Below are 18,205 nucleotides of genomic sequence, written 5' to 3'. Positions count from 1 at the left end.
TATCTATCTTTTGCCTTTTTGCCTCTTGCTTCCATGAATATCATTTTCATGATCTGCATGTTGGTTATTAATATATGCATATTTGACTATCTATGATGTTTTTTTACTTTACATGAGTGTGTTTGTATTTGTACATTTATGTATTTTTGTATACATGTCAGAGATGTGTTTTAGCACTGTTATTGTTCAGTCGCCTCTGTTTTCTTGGAGGCTCTTCACTCCTGATTATCATTAGACCAGTTTTGAAAAAAACGGTAAGTGTGTCAAAAAAATTGAATAGATTTATGACCTCCATTTTAGATTCACAGATTCATACTAAATCAATAATTTAAACATAATTTCCGCATATGGCAAATAATGCATCTCTTCACAGGCAACCATGAGTGCGTCTGTCCTTGAACTAGCATGCAAAACTATTGCTGTCATCCTCGTACTAATAAAAGCAATTAAAGTAAGGCTTATTTTTCTACTACATTACATTTTACTTTATGACAGACAGTTTTACATTGTTTAAACTGAATATTACGTTAAGACATATCAAGAATAAAAAGTAAAAGCATTAAAGGAAATTAACATTCAATTTAGTTCCCATTTCTGTGCGTATTTTGTGTTAGTATGAGTGCGTGTACGAGTGTGATGGTTCCAGGATTGTGTTTACCGCTTTGACGGTGGCTGCCATGGTTTCAAGCCTGCTGCACACTATCACTGTTTTCCTTCACTGCGGGCCAAGCCATGAATTGTGAGTGTTATCTTTAGCCAGAACCCGTCTTACGGAGAGCCTTGGCACTTCCTATTAGCCCCATTGTATCATCTTGGTTGCAGTTCCATTAACTTACAATTCCACTGGAGGTGATCGCGGGCGAGTGCAGAATGAATGGGAGTCTATGGAGCTAGACGGCTAAATGTATCCCTTTCTCCTGCTTGTCGTTGAATCAACGTAGATTTTATTGTTGATTCCGCAAGTTCAATATAGATTATAGTCCAAAAGTCGAATGGATGAGTACTTATGACCTTTCGATTTCTTACAGGTTAGGTCGTTGTTGGTCGGAACACACTAGCATTCTGTTATTATGTGACGTCATCACACGGATTTTTAGAACAGATAGCTGCTAAGTGAACTTAAAACAAATTAAATTTTCAGCTGAGTGTATTATCTCCCCACTTGTCGTCGACTAGTCAGAATATGTATTTTTATTTTATTTCTTTATTTTACTTCTTTATTTGTTTACATTTCTTTCTTATGCTATGATGCTTTTATTTTGTCTGATTAAGACATTTCGTATTTTGTAGGGATGGGCATTTCAAGCAGAAATAATATTCGACGATCGCTGGGAATTATTTGATTATTATTCAAAAAACGCACCTCTGCCCCCTCACGCCAGTTGAAATCAACTCCGATACGGGTCCGAAACGACCGGAAGTCATTCATTTCCTATGGAGATTCGCAGACCGCATGCGAATGGGTCCGAAACGGGTCCGACCGAGTGCGGTGCGAAGAAAATCGTGTCCGTTGGTCATCCGGATGCGTTCAAAAAATTGAACTCCTGCGAAAAGCTACGGACGGTTCCTATCCGACAATTCCAGCGGAAGTTAGCGTTGCTATGATACGGATAAACAAACCTGAATTCTTATCGTTATAAAATCATTATTTATTTTATTAAAAGTTAAGTTGTCATGTCATTTTTTAATTTTCATGATTTGCTAACGTTAGTAGGGCAGTTAATACAATTAAATTGTAGGCAGACATCGAACTAAATGTGATATAGTGGTATAAACTATATCACATGTTTTAGCCGGCCTGATATGTCAACGTCCTGAGCAACTTTCCTCACGCAGCAGCCTTCCTATTAATATCTCTATAACCCTCATCAGAGAGATCATCCAGAACTGACAGAATCAACCTTTCTAATCTCTCCGCCATTTTTGTTCTAACTTACCCGCTTCCGACGCTTTTCACTGTGTAGTACGACGTCCGTTGGGGGCGTAATGCGTATTACGGAGCGGATTTCAACTGCCAGTGTGAAGGCGGCGTCATGCTCACCGGTAACATGGCGTTCGCTCCGAGATTAAATGTATCTGTAGGCCTACAGTAGGCCTACATGTTGTAGCCATTAAAGAAAAGTTAGTTTCATATTTATGTTTAAATAATATTTTATTTTTTCCATTTCATATATGTTGATTATATGAAAAGTGAACAGCCTGAGTAGCCTAATCATAAGATGCGCAATATCGAGACATCATTTTGACCACTTCATTAAGTTTTGTTTTATATAAAGCCTTTCTTTAAAGTGAATTTCGTTTTGTATAAATTCTATCTTAATTTTAATCAATGTTTCATCAACCAAAACAAAACAATTCAAAACGAAAAGAAAAGAAACAGACAACTCTCTTATAATCCGTATGAAGTGTGCATTTATCTCTATAAGCACCTTCACCTACTGCGAAGGTGGCGAGTCAGCATCGTCACAGAAAACACTAGTTTATTAATAAATAATTAAAATGTCTCCTTGCTATATTTGACACATTCATAATGATTAGGCTATTTGCCGGTTCTTTGTGGCAAGCTTTATGCGTCTGCTAACTAATCGAATATCGTGACTCATTCCTATTTTGTACCAGGCCATTTATGGTTTTTCATATTGTTCAATAAAGTTCTTGGTTAAAAAGAAGGGAAAAAAGAAGCTACTGTTCCTAATATTATTGTATACAGCGCGCAAGGTTTATGGGCAAGTCTTCTTCTCTGTTCCCTTTCGAGAGGTCTCTCCTATTGCGTAAGTAGCTTACGCTATGGGGGAAAACTCCTTTTCTCGAGAATATTGAAGTCTTTATGTAAAATGCATTGCAGCTGCACAGCAGACAGCAATGAGCGAAGGAGCTCGGTCATTGGCTGTGCTGCGGCAACTTGCTCGAACCAATGACGGGGCGACTCTGAATGCGCGACCAATGAGCGCGCCTCGCGCCCATATTGGGCGCCCCGTCATGAGAGTTCTTTACATTTAATCTCCTTCAGTGAACACCTTCTTCGCTGGATCCTCCGGATTATTGAAAGCCTTCGCCGCCGTGGAAAAGCATACCAGCGGGGTTGCTACGAGGACGTCGGCATCATCAGCCGCCTTCGAACGCCATCCTACTGAGCCATCCGCCGCGCTACACGCAAGTATTTTACATCTGATCGCCCCGCGACATTTGTAAAAGAGCATTTTTCTGAAGCGTTGTTTCAAATGCCTTCCTGCGCGTCATGCAGAGACCTTCTTCCAGACGGGGATCGTCACATAATCTGCGCTCGCTGCCTGGGCCGGGACCACGCAGAAGCTGCTTTGACCAAGGGCGGATGCCCGGAATGTGACGACCTGGGTCTCTCCGCACTGCGAGCTCGCTTCGCCGCTTTCGCCGCGAGCAATCCCATCGCCGCCACCCCTCTGTTTGAGCCGCGCGTTAAGAAAAAGCGCCGCTCACAGAGGCTTCCTGAACCTGAACTCAGTGACGTCACGCCGAGCCAGTTTTTGCGTGCTTCACCGCCGCTATTGTCTTCCCCACTGCCGGTTCAGTTCACTCAGCCGGACCCACACCCCTCTAGCAGAGCGGTGGGCCTTGTGACTTTCGGCGCGTCCGAGGACGACGGGGGAGTAGATGACACCTTGTCCATCGACGCTGCATCAGACGACTGGCCGGGCTCCACTTTCGACCCCGCCCCGTTGACGCTAACTAACACGAGTGGGGGCTCCAATATGGATACAGATATTGTCCGCATCCTCTCGAAGGCCGTGGAGGACCTCGGGCTCGATTGGTCTTCTCCCGAAGAACCAACCCGAAGCCGACTGGATGAGTGGTTTCTGCAGGGGCGCCAGCAGGCCCCTCGGCGAAGGCCTTCTCCTTTCTTCCCGGAAGTTCATGACAAACTCACCAAGTCATGGAAAGCCCCCCACTCTGCGCGTCTGAAGCCTTCTTTTTCTTCGTCGCTCTCCTCTGTGTACGGCGCGAAGGAAAGAGGCTACGAGGGAACGCCGCCCCTCGAGGAGGCCGTGGCCAATCATCTCTGCCCGCCCTCCACCACCGGATGGAAAGCCAAGGCTTCCCACCCCTCGAAGCCCTGCCGCACTACTTCGGCTCTCGCTGGTCGCGCCTACGCTGCCGCCGGCCAAGCTGCGTCAGCGCTTCACTCAATGGCGGTACTTCAAGTGTTCCAAGCCAAGCTTCTCCGCTCCCTGGACGAGTCTGGCCCCGAACCCGAAGCCTTCAAGGACCTACGCAGCACGACTGACATAGCCCTGCGAGCCACGAAGGCCACCGCCCAGTCTATTGGCCGCGCCATGGCTAATTTGACTGTTCTCGAGCGCCATTTGTGGCTGACTCTGACGGAGATGAAGGACGCGGATAAGGCCCCGTTTCTCGATGCGCCTATCTCCACCAGCGGGCTGTTTGGACCGGCGGTTAAAGGTTTCGCCGAACGCTTCACTGAGGCCCAGAACGCTTCACAAGCTATGCGCCATTTCCTGCCTAAACGCTCCAGCTCATCGCAGAGCAGACAGAGGCCGCCACAGCCGCAGCGGGCTAGAGCAGCCCCCACCGCCTCTCAGCCCGCGCCTCAGACTGACGCTCGACGCCGCTCGCGCTCCCACAACCGCAAGCCGCCTCCTAAGCGACGGGGTCCTCGGCCCAAGATTGTGCTGAACCCTGAGCCTCGAAAGCCTTCCTAGCCACAGGAATGAGAAGAGAGAGTGCGTGTCTCGCAAAAGCCGGACCACTCTCTCTGCAAAATCTCAAACATTACCCAGTCCCCTTACAGGCGGCTGGAAATGTCCATACAGCAGTCAATGGGCCAGTCACAGGGCTCGCTCACCTGCAAACAAACGCCGTTTTTACGGCGACACACAGAAAACACAAAAAGAGTCTTTTTCTGCCTGTGTCACTAAGGGTTCACATGTCCACAAAGTGTGCATTCCCAGATACTGTCAAAACAGTGCCAAATTCATTCCCAGCTAAGGCTGCACGCCCCATGAATGTAGATCACGTGCCTACGGTCATGTACGCACCACTACACACAAGCACTGTTCACACAGTTATGAATTCATCCCCAGTAAAAGCGGGAAACATTATAAAAGTGACGCGTGTGCCTACCTCTGTCTATGCACCCCCATTTATAAACACTGTCCCTACAGTGTCAAACACAACCCCAGCTCAGGCTGCGAGTTTTACAGACATAGGGCGCGCTGTTGTAATCACACACGTGCCCATTCACTCAGCTGCTCAGCGCGCGCCCACGCCTCTGAGAGCTACGAGGTCAGGCGATTCTCCTCCGGGTCCCTACGTCACAGCGGCCCGTCCCTAGCCTGTATTCAGCCCATATCTGTACACGCAGCGGCATGGGAAAACATTCCAGATATGCCGAAATGGGTGTTGAATATAATAAAGCACAGATACTCGCTCCAGTTCGCTCGCAGACCACCACGTTTTACGACTGTGGTCGAGACGAAAGGGAGAAAGGAGTGTTCGCATGTTCTACGCACCGAGGTGCGCAAATTAATAGAAAAGGGCGCTGTGGAAACTGTTCCCTCCTCTATGAGCGGGGCAGGTTTTTACAGCCGCTTTTTACAGCCGTGTACCCTTTCTCGGCGGCGCCGTCCACTTGGGAGAGCGACGCGGAGGCCTGTGGCTGAAGTCTCGAGGAAAATGGTGTGCTCCACGACTTCGTCAGCTCCAAATGAAGTTCCGGCAGGAATGGAGCGCGGGTACGGGTAGATTCCTGGATCGACGAGGTGGCGGAATGAAGCGACCATTCCTCGGTGTCCGATGCCAGGATGGAGCAGCAGTCTTTCGTGGCGTGTTCCTCGGCCTCATCCTCTGATGCGACGGCAGTGAGGCTCGTAAGCGGCAGCTGCGCGTCGGTGAGGAGAGGCGGGGAAGGCGAAAGCGAGGCTCGAGGGAGGTTCTCCGGCGAGCGCATCGCTGTGGCCACAGGTTCCGGCTGTCTCAGGGAACGGCGCTTCTTCCTGCACGGTCCCACAGAGGGCGGAGTGACTGCTGCGGTGTTGAAGGCCTCGAGTCGAGCCCACAGGGTCGACAGCGGAAGCTCCACACAGAGTGTTCCAGGCCCAGGCAGAGAGCGCAGATAAGGTGGCGGTCTCCGGCGCTGAGCGGGGCTCTACACGAACCGCAGGAAGTGCGAGGCATCTTTAAAAAGACGCTCGCTGCTCTTTTAGAATATATATAGCAGGCAAAAGGATACGTCGCCGGATAGTGTAGCTCGCACGGATGGCTGAAGGTGGCGAAGACGGCCGGCTTCCTCAGCGCTGTCCTAAGCTGGCTGTTAGCTGTTCGACGGCGGCGCTGGCTTCTCTCAGATCCAGCGATGCAAAGAGCTTGCTGAAGAGAGGAAAAATCAGGGAAGTCAGCCTACAGCCCCTACTTTTATACGCTAAGCCACGCCCATTCTGGCGGGCTGTGACGCTATGAAGGCGCGGGCGCCCTTCATTGGGCGTGACGTCACGCCGGGCTCACTGGTAGGCTGCAGCAGTTGCCCGCAGGGCAGCCAATGAGCACGCGAGATGGCCTGCTCTAGGTCTGCTAGCTGCTGCACTGCGTTGACAATGAATACAAAATTAAGGATAATTTTTTGGCTTCAGTATCTCGAGAAGATGAATCTTTCCCGTAGCGTAAGCTAAACTTACGCAATACGAGAGAACCTCTCGTAAGAGAACCCGTAGACTCCCATTCATTCTGCACTCGCCTGCGAGCATCCCCGCATGGACATAGACGTGTTACTGCAGCCAGTCCAGAAACCGGAAGTAACCAGACAGTGCCAATTATGAAATTCTCTGCTTTAGCTACATATCAGCGCCACTGGTGTCACCCAAATGCTGAAAATAGAAATTATAACCTTTTTCCAAACGGGTTTTGTCTGCTAGCTCCGCCCTGAACTCACACCATTAGTTGATTCAGTGTTGCAATGAGTTGTTGCTGATCAGGTTGTTAGACTAATAGTTTCATTCATAAATGTAAAATGTCTGTGTTTTGAATTTAACACTCTATAACCCTTGACTTACAGAAGGAAGTGTTGGCTCTGTGCCATCATAATGGTTGACCTCATGGATACTACCATTACAAGTAAGGTTCAGTATTTCACATTCTTTATTGGTAAATTACATTTTTCTATTATGTTTTTTCTAAGTTTGGTGTAGGTGTAAATACTAATTTACTTATCCAAACGTATTAAAAGCTAATTATTTTTTCTGTTTTTGTTTATAATCCTCTTCTTTCATGTACTATAGCCACTGCAATATTTTTTGGAACGTTTTGTTTTGAGGACTACTGGCTGCCAATATTAATGGGAGTTTATGTTGTTTGGGAGATCATGTTGTACCTTGGTTCAGTTTGCTATGAACATATGGAAAAATACCAGACAAGAAAAAAAGTCAGAAGTAAGTATCCTTGGTGACAATTGATTCAAAGCACTAGAGAGATTCCCACACAAGCCTTATAAATGGATTTTAAAGAATTCAATGTGTTATCTTTCACCCAGACACAGTCTTGTACTTACTTATGCATGTCCCATAATTTATTAACAACCTCCTTTGTTTGACTTTGTATGTCTGCAGAAAATCAGAATCATATTTTGGAAAAGAGGGTAAGTGAACTTTACATCTGTCATATCTTAGATTTGTAAAGATAAAGCCATTCCAGTTTCAGTCAACCTGTTTAATACACATGTATATCACTATCAAATAAACTTTACAGTGTATAGCAACTCCACACAGATTTTATGGCACTAGACCAGATCCTTGCAGATAGAAAAGGTCTACATACCCCATTTAAAACTGCTGGGGTTTTTGTAAAGAAATGAAATAAAGATAAATCATATACGTTCATTATGTCATACATACACATACAGAACATTTGCACAAATTAATGTAAACATTACAACATATGCAATGCCACTGAAAACCAAAGGGACACATTTCAAAAGGAAAAAACGGCATAAGTGTGCACCCTTTTAATAATTTTGTAGCTTTTGATAATGACTAATCATCAAGCTCAAACTCATGAACAACACATCATGGGTGTGCACACTTAGTTAGTTATTCCAAGTTTCTATGTGTCACTTTGTTTTTCAGAGGCATTAAATGGTTGTAATAGTTACTTAATTATTTTTTTTTGCAGAATTTTTGCATGTTTAATGCATATTTGATTTTTTTTTTACATCACAAAAAGCAGCTTCTTTAAAAGTGGTGTGTAGACTTTTTATATCCACTGTAACAGGTTGACCTCAACATCTTAGTCACTCACAAAATTATAAAACCATACAATTGGTTATATTGCAAGATTACCTTAAATTAAGACTTTTCTTCTTCTTTTTTTCAGATATCCCCATGGTTGTGTATGTTTATAATCTTCACAATTGTTAATGTATCGTTGACAGCAGCACTTATGACAGGAGTGTCTTTGGTCAGAATGATAAATTGAGACAGTCTGCAGATATTTCAGCTTTGAAAGACTGAGCAAAGTGGGTGCAACTCTTTCCAGTTGTAGTAGTACATCAGTATTCAGTAATCAATTTAAAGCATACATGTGAATTAAAGATGGAAAAATGCCCTTCATCATCATAACTTTGTCTGCTTCTGATGAGAATCCATTTTACCACTGATAATGTTGAACGCTAAAGTGATTGTATAAATTCTGTTATATAAACGTTCAGGTTAAATCCTAGGTTGTCTGTTCATTTCTAAGAAAAACTTTAACCTTTGCACAATAAGAGGTTAAATAATGACATTAACTTTAATGGAGTTAGATTAATTATATTGGAGTCAGATAAACTGAAATCTACACTACATATTTTAAATGCTTTTTGTTACGATTATTGGTTCAAAATAGCAACGTATACGCTCCCAGCCTTACACATTTAAAACATGTATTTAAAAGGTGTATTTTGACACTAAAATATTTATTTTTATTAATTCTTATGAATTATGTTTCTGAGTTTGTCTGTTTTAGTATTTTGACACTAAAATATGTATGCAATTACAATTATACAAGGCTACATTGCAAAATAAACAAAGAAAAGTTCCGATAATGTGTCATGTAATGATGTTTTTCTCATTCCATCAACATTAAAATTCAATTGCTTGGGTAAAATCCAGTTCTCTGTTTATCTTTCTGCTTAACTGTCATCAGTTCAAATCTCTGACAAATGCACTGTTAGGGTGTTTCTCAAACGGAAGGCTTCATCCTTGTAAAGCTGCATATCTCGGCTGTCATGTCATCAAGTGCCGCTGAAGGCCGTCTCAATTTGAAGGATCCTTAAAAGGCAGCTTTTTTTTCACGTCCTTCATTTAACTCATTTTGAAGGATGCATCAAGTGTATCCTTTGCGTCCTTAAAATACCCACAATCCTTTGCACACATTCTAATTCATGAAAAAGAACCGAGAACAAATTCCATTTGAGAAGTACCCATCCAATCCACATTTGTCCTAGAGAGGCTGCTCACTGCAGAGCCAATGGGTGGAGCTTGATGTCCAGATTCCCCTCCCTGGACGTAATAGCTGTGTTCGACTTGAAGTGGAGCTGCGACGACGGATCGGTGTGTAGTGTTACAAATTATTAAATGTTTTATTTAGGTTCAAGAGTATTTTTAACTGAGAAAGTGCACACAATGTTTTCCATTTTGATGCAATCAAGGTTTCGGACATTTGTTGATTGACGTCGTTGTACAGAAAGAATGTTGTGACAGTTGGTCGTGTGGTATTTGTCCCGTCCCTCCTCCACTGTGATTGGACGGCTGTGTAAAAAGTGACAGTGATGAGCGCAGCGTTTTACCCAGGGTTGAACATTTTTCAACTCTCGGCGACCAGTAAAAAACGCCGGGCGCTCAGCTCAGCGCTTGAGCGTTAAATACACGCTCAGCGCCTCGTTACGCTCATGGCGTTTAAAAAACGCGGCGCTCCCATTGAAAACAATTGGAATTTTACGCCAGCTGCGTGAAAAAACGCTTTGAGGGACACACGGCCTTGTCCCAACCTGATGGCTTTTTCTTCTCTGTTATACAGAATAATAAAGAAAAGCTGTTATAGTAAACTGTGTAGGACAAAATCAACGTGGCCCATGTTTCGTACAGTATAGTTTTATTTAATGCCATATCAGCATCTATGGCTATTTTCATGGCATAAACTGATTTACACAAATACAAGAGTTACATTTATACAATGAAAATAAAAACAAAGCAAACAGAAACAGCAATTAATACTTTACAAGATTTTTAACATTAATGTGATACCTGTTCTGGTACATTCTTACTAAAGTCCTTAAGTGAGTTTGCTGCCTTTGCTGTTGTTGTTACTGCTGCTGCTGCTGATACTGCTCGAGCTGATCTGAGACTGTAGACATTAAAACAAACATATAGAGATATATTAGCTGATTAAATCAGTTTTATGTGACCATGACAAGATGTAAAGACTGCTGACAGTGTTTGGAACCTTCACTAGCTCACTGACCTGCTGTAAAGCTGCAGATTCTGCCCAGGCTGCTATAATATAATAATAGTAGCCTATATAATAGTACTAGGGGAGATGTTCACAGAGGCTTCTGCACACAAAACATAAGATATTGGTAAGCCTAACGGTATGTGATAATAAGCCTAAACTCTTACCAGATTTGTGATGATAATTGTTATGGCACTATACGTTTTTTAAATAAATACTGTAATAATAATAATAATAATAATAGTTTAAAGTAAAAATAATAGTTTTTAGTCAAATTACATAAAAAGTTACAATAACAAAAAAGAAACTTTTCTCCCTCAAACAGCAAGCTAACGTTACTTCTACAGCCTACACACAGCAATATAAACAACATCTCAGCATGCTCTTCACGTCGTTCTTGTAAAATAATAATAATAAGTAAACAAACATCAAAATCACTTCGCTGAGAATAAAACACCACTTACCCGCAGCCGCAGAGTTGAAGATATCCTCTGGTAGTGCGCGTAGCCGCGCGAAATTAAAAAATGCGCGTGCAGCGTGAGGAATCGTCCCGGATGCGATATTTTTTCACACAGGATGGTAGGGGAAGACTCATGAATATTCATTAGGGAACTCATGCCTGATTGGTCTGATGACCTACCCCCTAACCCCGCCCCTAAACCTACTCGTCACTGGGGGTCTGATGACCTACCCCTAACCCCGCCCCTAAACCTACCAGTCACTGGGGTTAAGACCAATCAGGGATGAGTTCCCTAATGAATATTCATGAGTCTTCCCCTACCATCCTGCGAAAAAAAATATCGCGTCCCGGATGAGTTCGTCAGGTGAAAGGTCATCATGTGGGTCATTTTATTTACGGCTAAATTATTATTCATTAATTTTACTAATAGTTAGATTGGGCAGGCATCCACAAAAGGGCCTTTAATTACAAAAAAAGGAGAGGAAATTTTGCCTTGACAAAAGGGCACTTTGGGCACCAAGGGGCAAAAGGGCAGGTGCTCGAGCACCCAAAGATCCCCCCCCCCCTCTGCACGCGCCTTTTTTTTTAATTGCCAAATTACACTTTTAAAGGTATTGGGTTTCAGCTCACTCTTACTAAGACTTGATTATACTATTATATACAGAAACTAACCATGGTGAACATATTTTGTGACAGTTTGTGAACCCTGTTTTGTTTTCAGATAGTTTAACATAACTTTCAAAAATGTCTAGTTGCTAGGTTACAAGAACAATTCTCGGTAGAATAGACAGACAGTCCCATTTAACAACGCTCGGCTCTGTCCGACCTTCGCGGCCTTCGAAGGATGCAGCCTCTGAATTGGGACACAGCTGAGCAGTACCACTTGTTTACCTAATTCCTACACCTCACGACGCATTGCGTGAACTTTGGGAGTAACTTGTAAATTGTAAAAAAACAACTGTTAAACTGTAAAAAAAAGTTTCGCTCTATGAACGCAATGTAAGCATTTTCCTCCCATAATCTAAACCGCAATATAGGCTTGTTAGGAAAAAAGTGGATAAAACAATGGAACTATTCTTGAAGCACTTTGAACTTGTAGATATCTGGTTAATAATTTTCTTCCTGTGGTATTAAAGTGCATGATGAGTCATGTCACCAGCAGTTTCGCAGGATTACACGCCCTTTCAAGTGATACTCACTGCAGAGTCAATTGACGCTCCTCCTCTCTGGACGTCTAAAGGGTTGGAGGAATAGAGTTATGGTTGGATATTTTAGCTTTAAATTATCTTAATTAGCACGGATGCATTAAATTGGTCAAGTGATAGTAGAGACATTTGGTGACAAAAATCTATTTCAAATAAATGCAGTTCTTTTTTAAAACTTTCTATTCATCAAAGAATCCTGCAAAAGCAGTTTTACATTAAAACTGACATTGATTGCTGACATTAAAAAGCTTAACATTTATGATAAAAAGAAATGTTTCTTGATCAGCATATTAGAATGATTTCTGAAGGATCATGTGACACTGAAGACCGCTGCTGAAAATTCAGCTTTGCCATCACATGAATTAATTACTTTTTAAAAATGTATACATAAAAAATAGAAAATAGTCATTTTAAATGGTGAATCACAATATTGCCGTTTTTACTGTAGTTTTGAATTAATTTTGTTGCATCCATATACCATTTTATTCCCTGGGGATTCTGGCATTATGCAACAAACTGTGATTTATTGACGCCACCAAAATACAAAAGGGCATTAGAAAGGAACAAAGCGACCTTTTAAACACTTGCTGAGTGAAGACTGCTCTTTGTTCATGGAAAGATGGGCTGATATTCCCCTGAGCAGTGTCTCCTCTTATAGTCTCAGTAACACATATTAGATAGGCCAACAACATAAAAGCCCATTGACTGTGTTTATATGCACAACAGATTTCAAATTAATCTGAATTTGGCCGTGGTCTGATTATGTAATGTAACACATTAACCTGACAGCTCAAACAGATGAAACTGATATTCTGTATCCTTAAACTCTGAATGAGAAAGCGGGCATACATACCTGGTCACAAACACTAAGAGTCCTAATCATGAATAGAGTGCATGTTCACAATTTAAATAAATAAAAGAATGGTTTAAAACATGTTTTACATTTGATATATACATTTGGATTAAATATGCCATTCTCATTAATGTATTTTTGATCAAATAAATTTAGTCTTAGTGAACATAAGGCTTTCAAAAACATTTTTAAAATCCAATCAACCCTACACTTTTGAATGATACTGTATATGCATATATATTACAATATATTACAATAACATAAAATGTTACAAAAACAGGAACTATGCCAAAATAGCATTATCCAGAGGACAAGAAAATGAAAACTCACAACAAGAAAACAAATATAGCCTGACATTTAATTATTATAATCTTATTCAAGCACATATATGAACCCAAACTACATTTTGATCGATTGGTAAAAAAAAGAGTATAGTTCACAATTCAGAGCTTAACTTCAAACATCAGTGCAAAACTTCAGTCATTACCACATAATGGCATTGGAAAGAAGTGTACAACTGTAAGCCAAATGCTGTTGCATTATTATTATTATTATATGATCAAAGTGTTTGCCTTCACACATATATTATCATCAAAGAAAACGCAGAACCAAAATGTCGAAATACAAAACTTTTTGTATAAAACATTTATAAACAGTCACATTTTTAAAAAACCTCTTTGGAATAAAGATCCTCTATGTACATTTATATGGTCCTTGGACTCTACAAAATGACAAATCCAGCCCTTACGATTTTCTGTTAAGGTTAGTCCCCACATCCCTGTTGTTCAATTTTCTCCTCTGGAGCCACCGGCAGGATGACGTGAGAAATTCTGCTCCACAGACCACTCAGTTTATCCACGTCCATTTGATTAAACTTTGTAGATTTATCTGAGGAGACAAACTTCTGTTTTACATGGTCATGTACCATGTCCTCAACTGCACTCAGAGTGGCATTTGCTTCTATTTCATGCACCGAAAGCATCACAGTGAAGACAAGAAAAACTTTTTTGTAAGCTGCATTCTCATGGTCACAGTAACGATAGAATATGAGCGTAGATCCAGGAGGGAGCTCCTCAAAACGGTGCACAACAGCTGCAGGTTTATCACCTTCAAATGCTTCCTTAAGCGCTTCATCAATCTCCAGCTTGACCTGATCACTGTCTTTTGCTGTTTTGGTGGTCCCGTTGATTTCTAAGATTGAAGCGTTACGGAACGTGGAGTACGCCGTGGCTAATCTTCGAGCAAGGCAGCCCAGCGTCGTTTCAGCCTGAACGCCAGCAGTTAGAATTACACTGACCGGTTCAGTGGGGCTGACCATCTCCAGGTGGCGCTTAAGATGTTTCCCAGTCCTATTCCAGAACACTGGACGCTGACTGGGAAAAAAAGTCTGTAGAGCAGCTAAGTCCATATCAAATTTCTCTATGGTTTCAGAATGGGACACATCAGTTTGACGCAAATGGAAGCATAGAAAGATCCGATAGGCCAAAAAGCTCAAAGCCAGGGCCCCTGTCAGTATCAGAGAACACCAAAGAAGCTTGTTCCAGTACCACAACCAGCCTAGCAAAACATGCATAATAAAGCATAGTGAATGTGAGACAAATCTGTTTGTTTAAACTATGTGGAATAGATGAAGGACACAAAAAATACCTCGAGAGGAAGAGACTGGTCTTGCTTTTGAGGTGACTGGTTTCTGCAAATTCTTCCATTCTTGAAAACAATGTAAAGTAAAAGAATTAAGATCTACAAATTCTTAAAATTATCCATTTTACTTTATTGCCTATTTTTCTTAATAGACTAAATTATGAATGTAAAAATTAGTATAAAACTTTTTTTAAGTAATAAAATAAGAGAATAGTAAGTGACAAATACAAAACATAATTTTTTACCTATGTTTTTGTGATGAGCGGTTGGTTTTGTAATGGGATGTTTAATTGTTGGGTAGACATTGCTCATCCGGGGTGTATTTTGGTTACTGTTCCAGTTACCAAGAAATGGGGCATCTAGTGATGGGATATACGCTTTAATCAACTGAAGGTCATGAATAATTGTGACATATACATTAAGAATGTTATTAAGCATCATAATGTGCACTTTTAACAGTGAACAATTTGCTTAATCTAATATATACCTGTATAATTACAATATAAAGATTTTACAAACTTTTGGCTTTCTTCGTTGTGGGATTCTGATATTTTAGGCTATTCGTATTGCTCATTGAGGAGTCTTGTTGTTTTTCCAGTGGTACAGCACCCAAACTAGAGGGATCTGCAATGACAAAGATACTTTTGAGTAAAATCAACTACAACTGACATATCTATGGATTTCAATGCAAATGAGTTGGAAAGTGAAAGATCATTTTTGTAATGATAACAAACCTCCAGATGTTGTGTTTGGTCTGTAATTATTTATTTGGGGATTAGGTCTGTGTTTTTCATGGCTCATATGTTTTTGATGAATGGACATTCGGCTGCCTAGTATCTCCTCACTTTTCAGATTTTCTCCATATGCATAGGCAGGAAGCTTTTCTACTGTCCCAGGATGGACTGAGGAATCCACTGAAGAAATACAGAACCACCTGTTTAATATTATTTGACCTAACATTATGTTATGTTTGTTTCTCAAATAGCATCTTACCTTTCAAACTGGGCTCATGGTCCTGCTCCTGCTCAGCTTCCTCATCCGAGTTCATATCTTGATCCTGATCTTCATCCTCATCCATCTCCACATCTGCTTCATTTGTGCGTTTAAATCCATCACCGCTGTCATTTATATCTCTTGCCTTCTCTGTCTCTTCAAGCTTTTTCTTCTTAACGGGGGATTCTGAGTTGGTTTAATATAAATGAGTGCAAACATTAGCATAACAAGTATATTTTGCCTGAGAAGCAAAATGTAAGACAATTTTTATTTCATTTAATTTGACGTACCATCATCATCCCCCTTCTCGAGGCTCTTGGACTTTTTGGATCCATTGACAGTTCTGGACGCACCATCATCTTCCCTCTTTTTCAGGGTTCTTTTTAGTGGGGCTCTGGGTTTAAGATCAGCACTGTATACAGCTAAGATAGAGGACGTGGCAATAAAAAGCAATTAAAAGCAATAAAAATACACATTACAGTTCAAAAGTTTGGGGTCAGTAAGATTTTTTTAAATAGAAAAAATAAATTCTATTATTTAGCACGGATGCATTAAATTGGTCAAGTGATAGTAGACATTTGTCACAAAAATCTATTTGAAATAAATGCAGTTCTTTTGAACTTTCTCATCAAAGAATACTACAAAAACAGTTTTCACAGGATAGGAAATGTTTCATGATCACCAAATCAGCATATTAGAATGATTTCTGAAGTATCATGTGACACTTAAGTTAAGACCACTGCTGAAAATGAAGCTTTGCCATCACAGGAACAAATTACTTTTTAAAATATATACATAAAAAATAGAAAATAATTATTTTAAATGGTAAACCACAATATTGCCGTTTTTACTGTAGTTTTGATCATATAAATTGATTCTTAATGAACAGAAGTGAACAACATTATAAAAATTCCAATCAACCCCAAACTTTAATACTGTATAAACTAAATAAAATGTTACAAAACTGGAACTATGACATAGTATTATCCAGAGGATAAGAAAATGAAAACTCACAACAAGAAAACAAATATAGCCTGATTATATGGCCTTGGGAAGAAATGTACAACTGTAAGCCAAATGCTGTTGCATTATTATTATTATTATTATTATTATTATTATTATTATATGATCAAGTGTCTTTCATAAACAGTAAGAAAGTTATTAAGCATCATAATGTGCACTTTTACCAGTAAAAATATGTTACAATATAAAGATTTTACAAACCTTTGTCTTTCTCTGTTTTGGGATTCTTCTGATTCGGATATTTCAGGCTGGAGGGATCTGTAATGAAAAAAGATACTTGTTGTGAGTAAAATGAACTACAACTGACATATCTATGCATTTCAATGCAAATGAGTTGAAAACTGAAAGGTAATTCTCTTGATTACTAACCTCCAGATTTTGTATTTGGTCTGTAATTTTTTAGGTTTTGGGTCTGTGTATTTCATGGTTCACAGGCTTTTGATGAATGGACATTCGGCTGCCCAGTAAAAATATATAAATATAAAGCTAAAGCGAAGATAGAGGACGAACCGAGAAAATATCTTACAGAAATATAACAACAAACGATAAGTTTTCGGTAAGTAGGCTAACGTTACTTTGCTTGTGCATTAGCGAAAACTGACACACCGCTTTTGACGGGATATTTATCGACAACAACTGCACATTGTGATCTTCAATAATAGCCTTTGAAATCTTAGTGGAACGATTTAAACTAAACGACTTGAGAATATATTAAAATTATGTAACTATTAATTCATTAACGTTAGCTTATATGCTCAAGCTAACCAGTGGATATTTTAACAATTTCGCCTAAACGTTAGTCAGCGAATCGCAGCTAACTTATATAATTCTAAATAACTTATGTTTTACATAGAGAGAGAGAGAAAGAAGCGTTGGAAGAACAGTTTTGCTCCGTTTTATAAAGAGCATTCAGAGATAAGTTAACGTATACAAACGTAACGTTACGAGACAATCTGAACGTAAATTGCGAAGCCGTTATTTAAAGCCGCTGTAATAAACTTGATGTACGGAGACATTAACCTTGAAATAATTTGATTAGCATTTTATTGATAATAAAAAATACTGTAAAGACAGACGGATGAGCCCAGAATCTAACGTTAAACTCAAACAGCAAGGTTTACTAAGCAACGTTAGAATGTTCAACTTAACAGCTTTATATTCGCAATGAAACCCCTAACATAATATAAATATATACTTGCCGTGCATGACGGTATCGTTATTTTGGTATCAGATAATATTTATTGAAGGGAGCATTTGGCTCAATTTACTTTTATGTATTATCGAAGTCACGTCAAGAGTTTTATAAAGTCAAACCTGTCTTAGAAGAAGTTCTGGCGCTTCTTCTCCTAATTGTAGTTCCATCTTCTTTAGAATCGCCCGAATCCATTTGTTTCATATCACACACTTCTTGACAAACTTTTTACTTTTCCTATGCAGCTGAAACCGGAAAGCGGAACATTGATGCTTTTCGTCGGAGCGACTACAGTGGAACACAACTTAACTCCCGGAAATAGTTCACAATTAGTTACTTTCATTTCATAAATGCGCCAGTAGCTC

General features: G+C 40.5%; 2 protein-coding genes across 3 annotated transcripts in view; one reads left to right on the top strand and one right to left on the bottom strand.

Annotated features, from left to right (window-relative positions):
• Positions 1 to 9,129, top strand: part of LOC143732940 (uncharacterized) — a 51,510-nt gene extending 42,381 nt beyond the window's left edge. Inside the window, exons 8-14 of the mRNA XM_077224424.1 lie at positions 162 to 254; positions 374 to 451; positions 615 to 739; positions 7,046 to 7,104; positions 7,269 to 7,418; positions 7,596 to 7,624; positions 8,359 to 9,129. Coding sequence (XP_077080539.1) covers positions 162 to 254; positions 374 to 451; positions 615 to 739; positions 7,046 to 7,104; positions 7,269 to 7,418; positions 7,596 to 7,624; positions 8,359 to 8,460 — 636 coding nt within the window. The 3' untranslated portion in view covers positions 8,461 to 9,129. The remainder of the gene's footprint in view (positions 1 to 161; positions 255 to 373; positions 452 to 614; positions 740 to 7,045; positions 7,105 to 7,268; positions 7,419 to 7,595; positions 7,625 to 8,358) is intronic.
• Positions 9,130 to 13,335: 4,206 nt separating this feature from the next.
• Positions 13,336 to 18,154, bottom strand: LOC143732027 (torsin-1A-interacting protein 1). Of its 2 annotated transcripts, XM_077222675.1 has the most exons (9): positions 17,963 to 18,154; positions 16,850 to 16,906; positions 15,916 to 16,047; positions 15,626 to 15,811; positions 15,367 to 15,546; positions 15,152 to 15,256; positions 14,878 to 14,991; positions 14,639 to 14,698; positions 13,336 to 14,548 (listed from the first exon to the last, which is right to left on the bottom strand). In XM_077222675.1, exons 1-9 carry the CDS (start codon positions 18,042 to 18,044, stop codon positions 13,755 to 13,757), a joined length of 1,710 nt encoding a protein of 569 aa, XP_077078790.1. In that variant the 5' UTR covers positions 18,045 to 18,154; the 3' UTR covers positions 13,336 to 13,754. The 2 variants fall into 2 exon arrangements, with proteins under 2 accessions (XP_077078790.1, XP_077078791.1); XM_077222676.1 differs by lacking the exon at positions 16,850 to 16,906 and having other exon boundaries at positions 17,963 to 18,137.
• Between the last annotated feature and the right edge of the window lie 51 nt (positions 18,155 to 18,205).

Source organism: Siphateles boraxobius, unplaced genomic scaffold (genome assembly GCF_051911475.1).
Source record: "Siphateles boraxobius isolate OS27281-9 unplaced genomic scaffold, OSU_SipBor_1 9, whole genome shotgun sequence".
In the NCBI taxonomy this organism is placed as follows: domain Eukaryota; kingdom Metazoa; phylum Chordata; class Actinopteri; order Cypriniformes; family Leuciscidae; genus Siphateles; species Siphateles boraxobius.
Note: the sequence above shows the minus strand (reverse complement) of the source record. Positions and strands in the feature narration are given on the sequence as shown.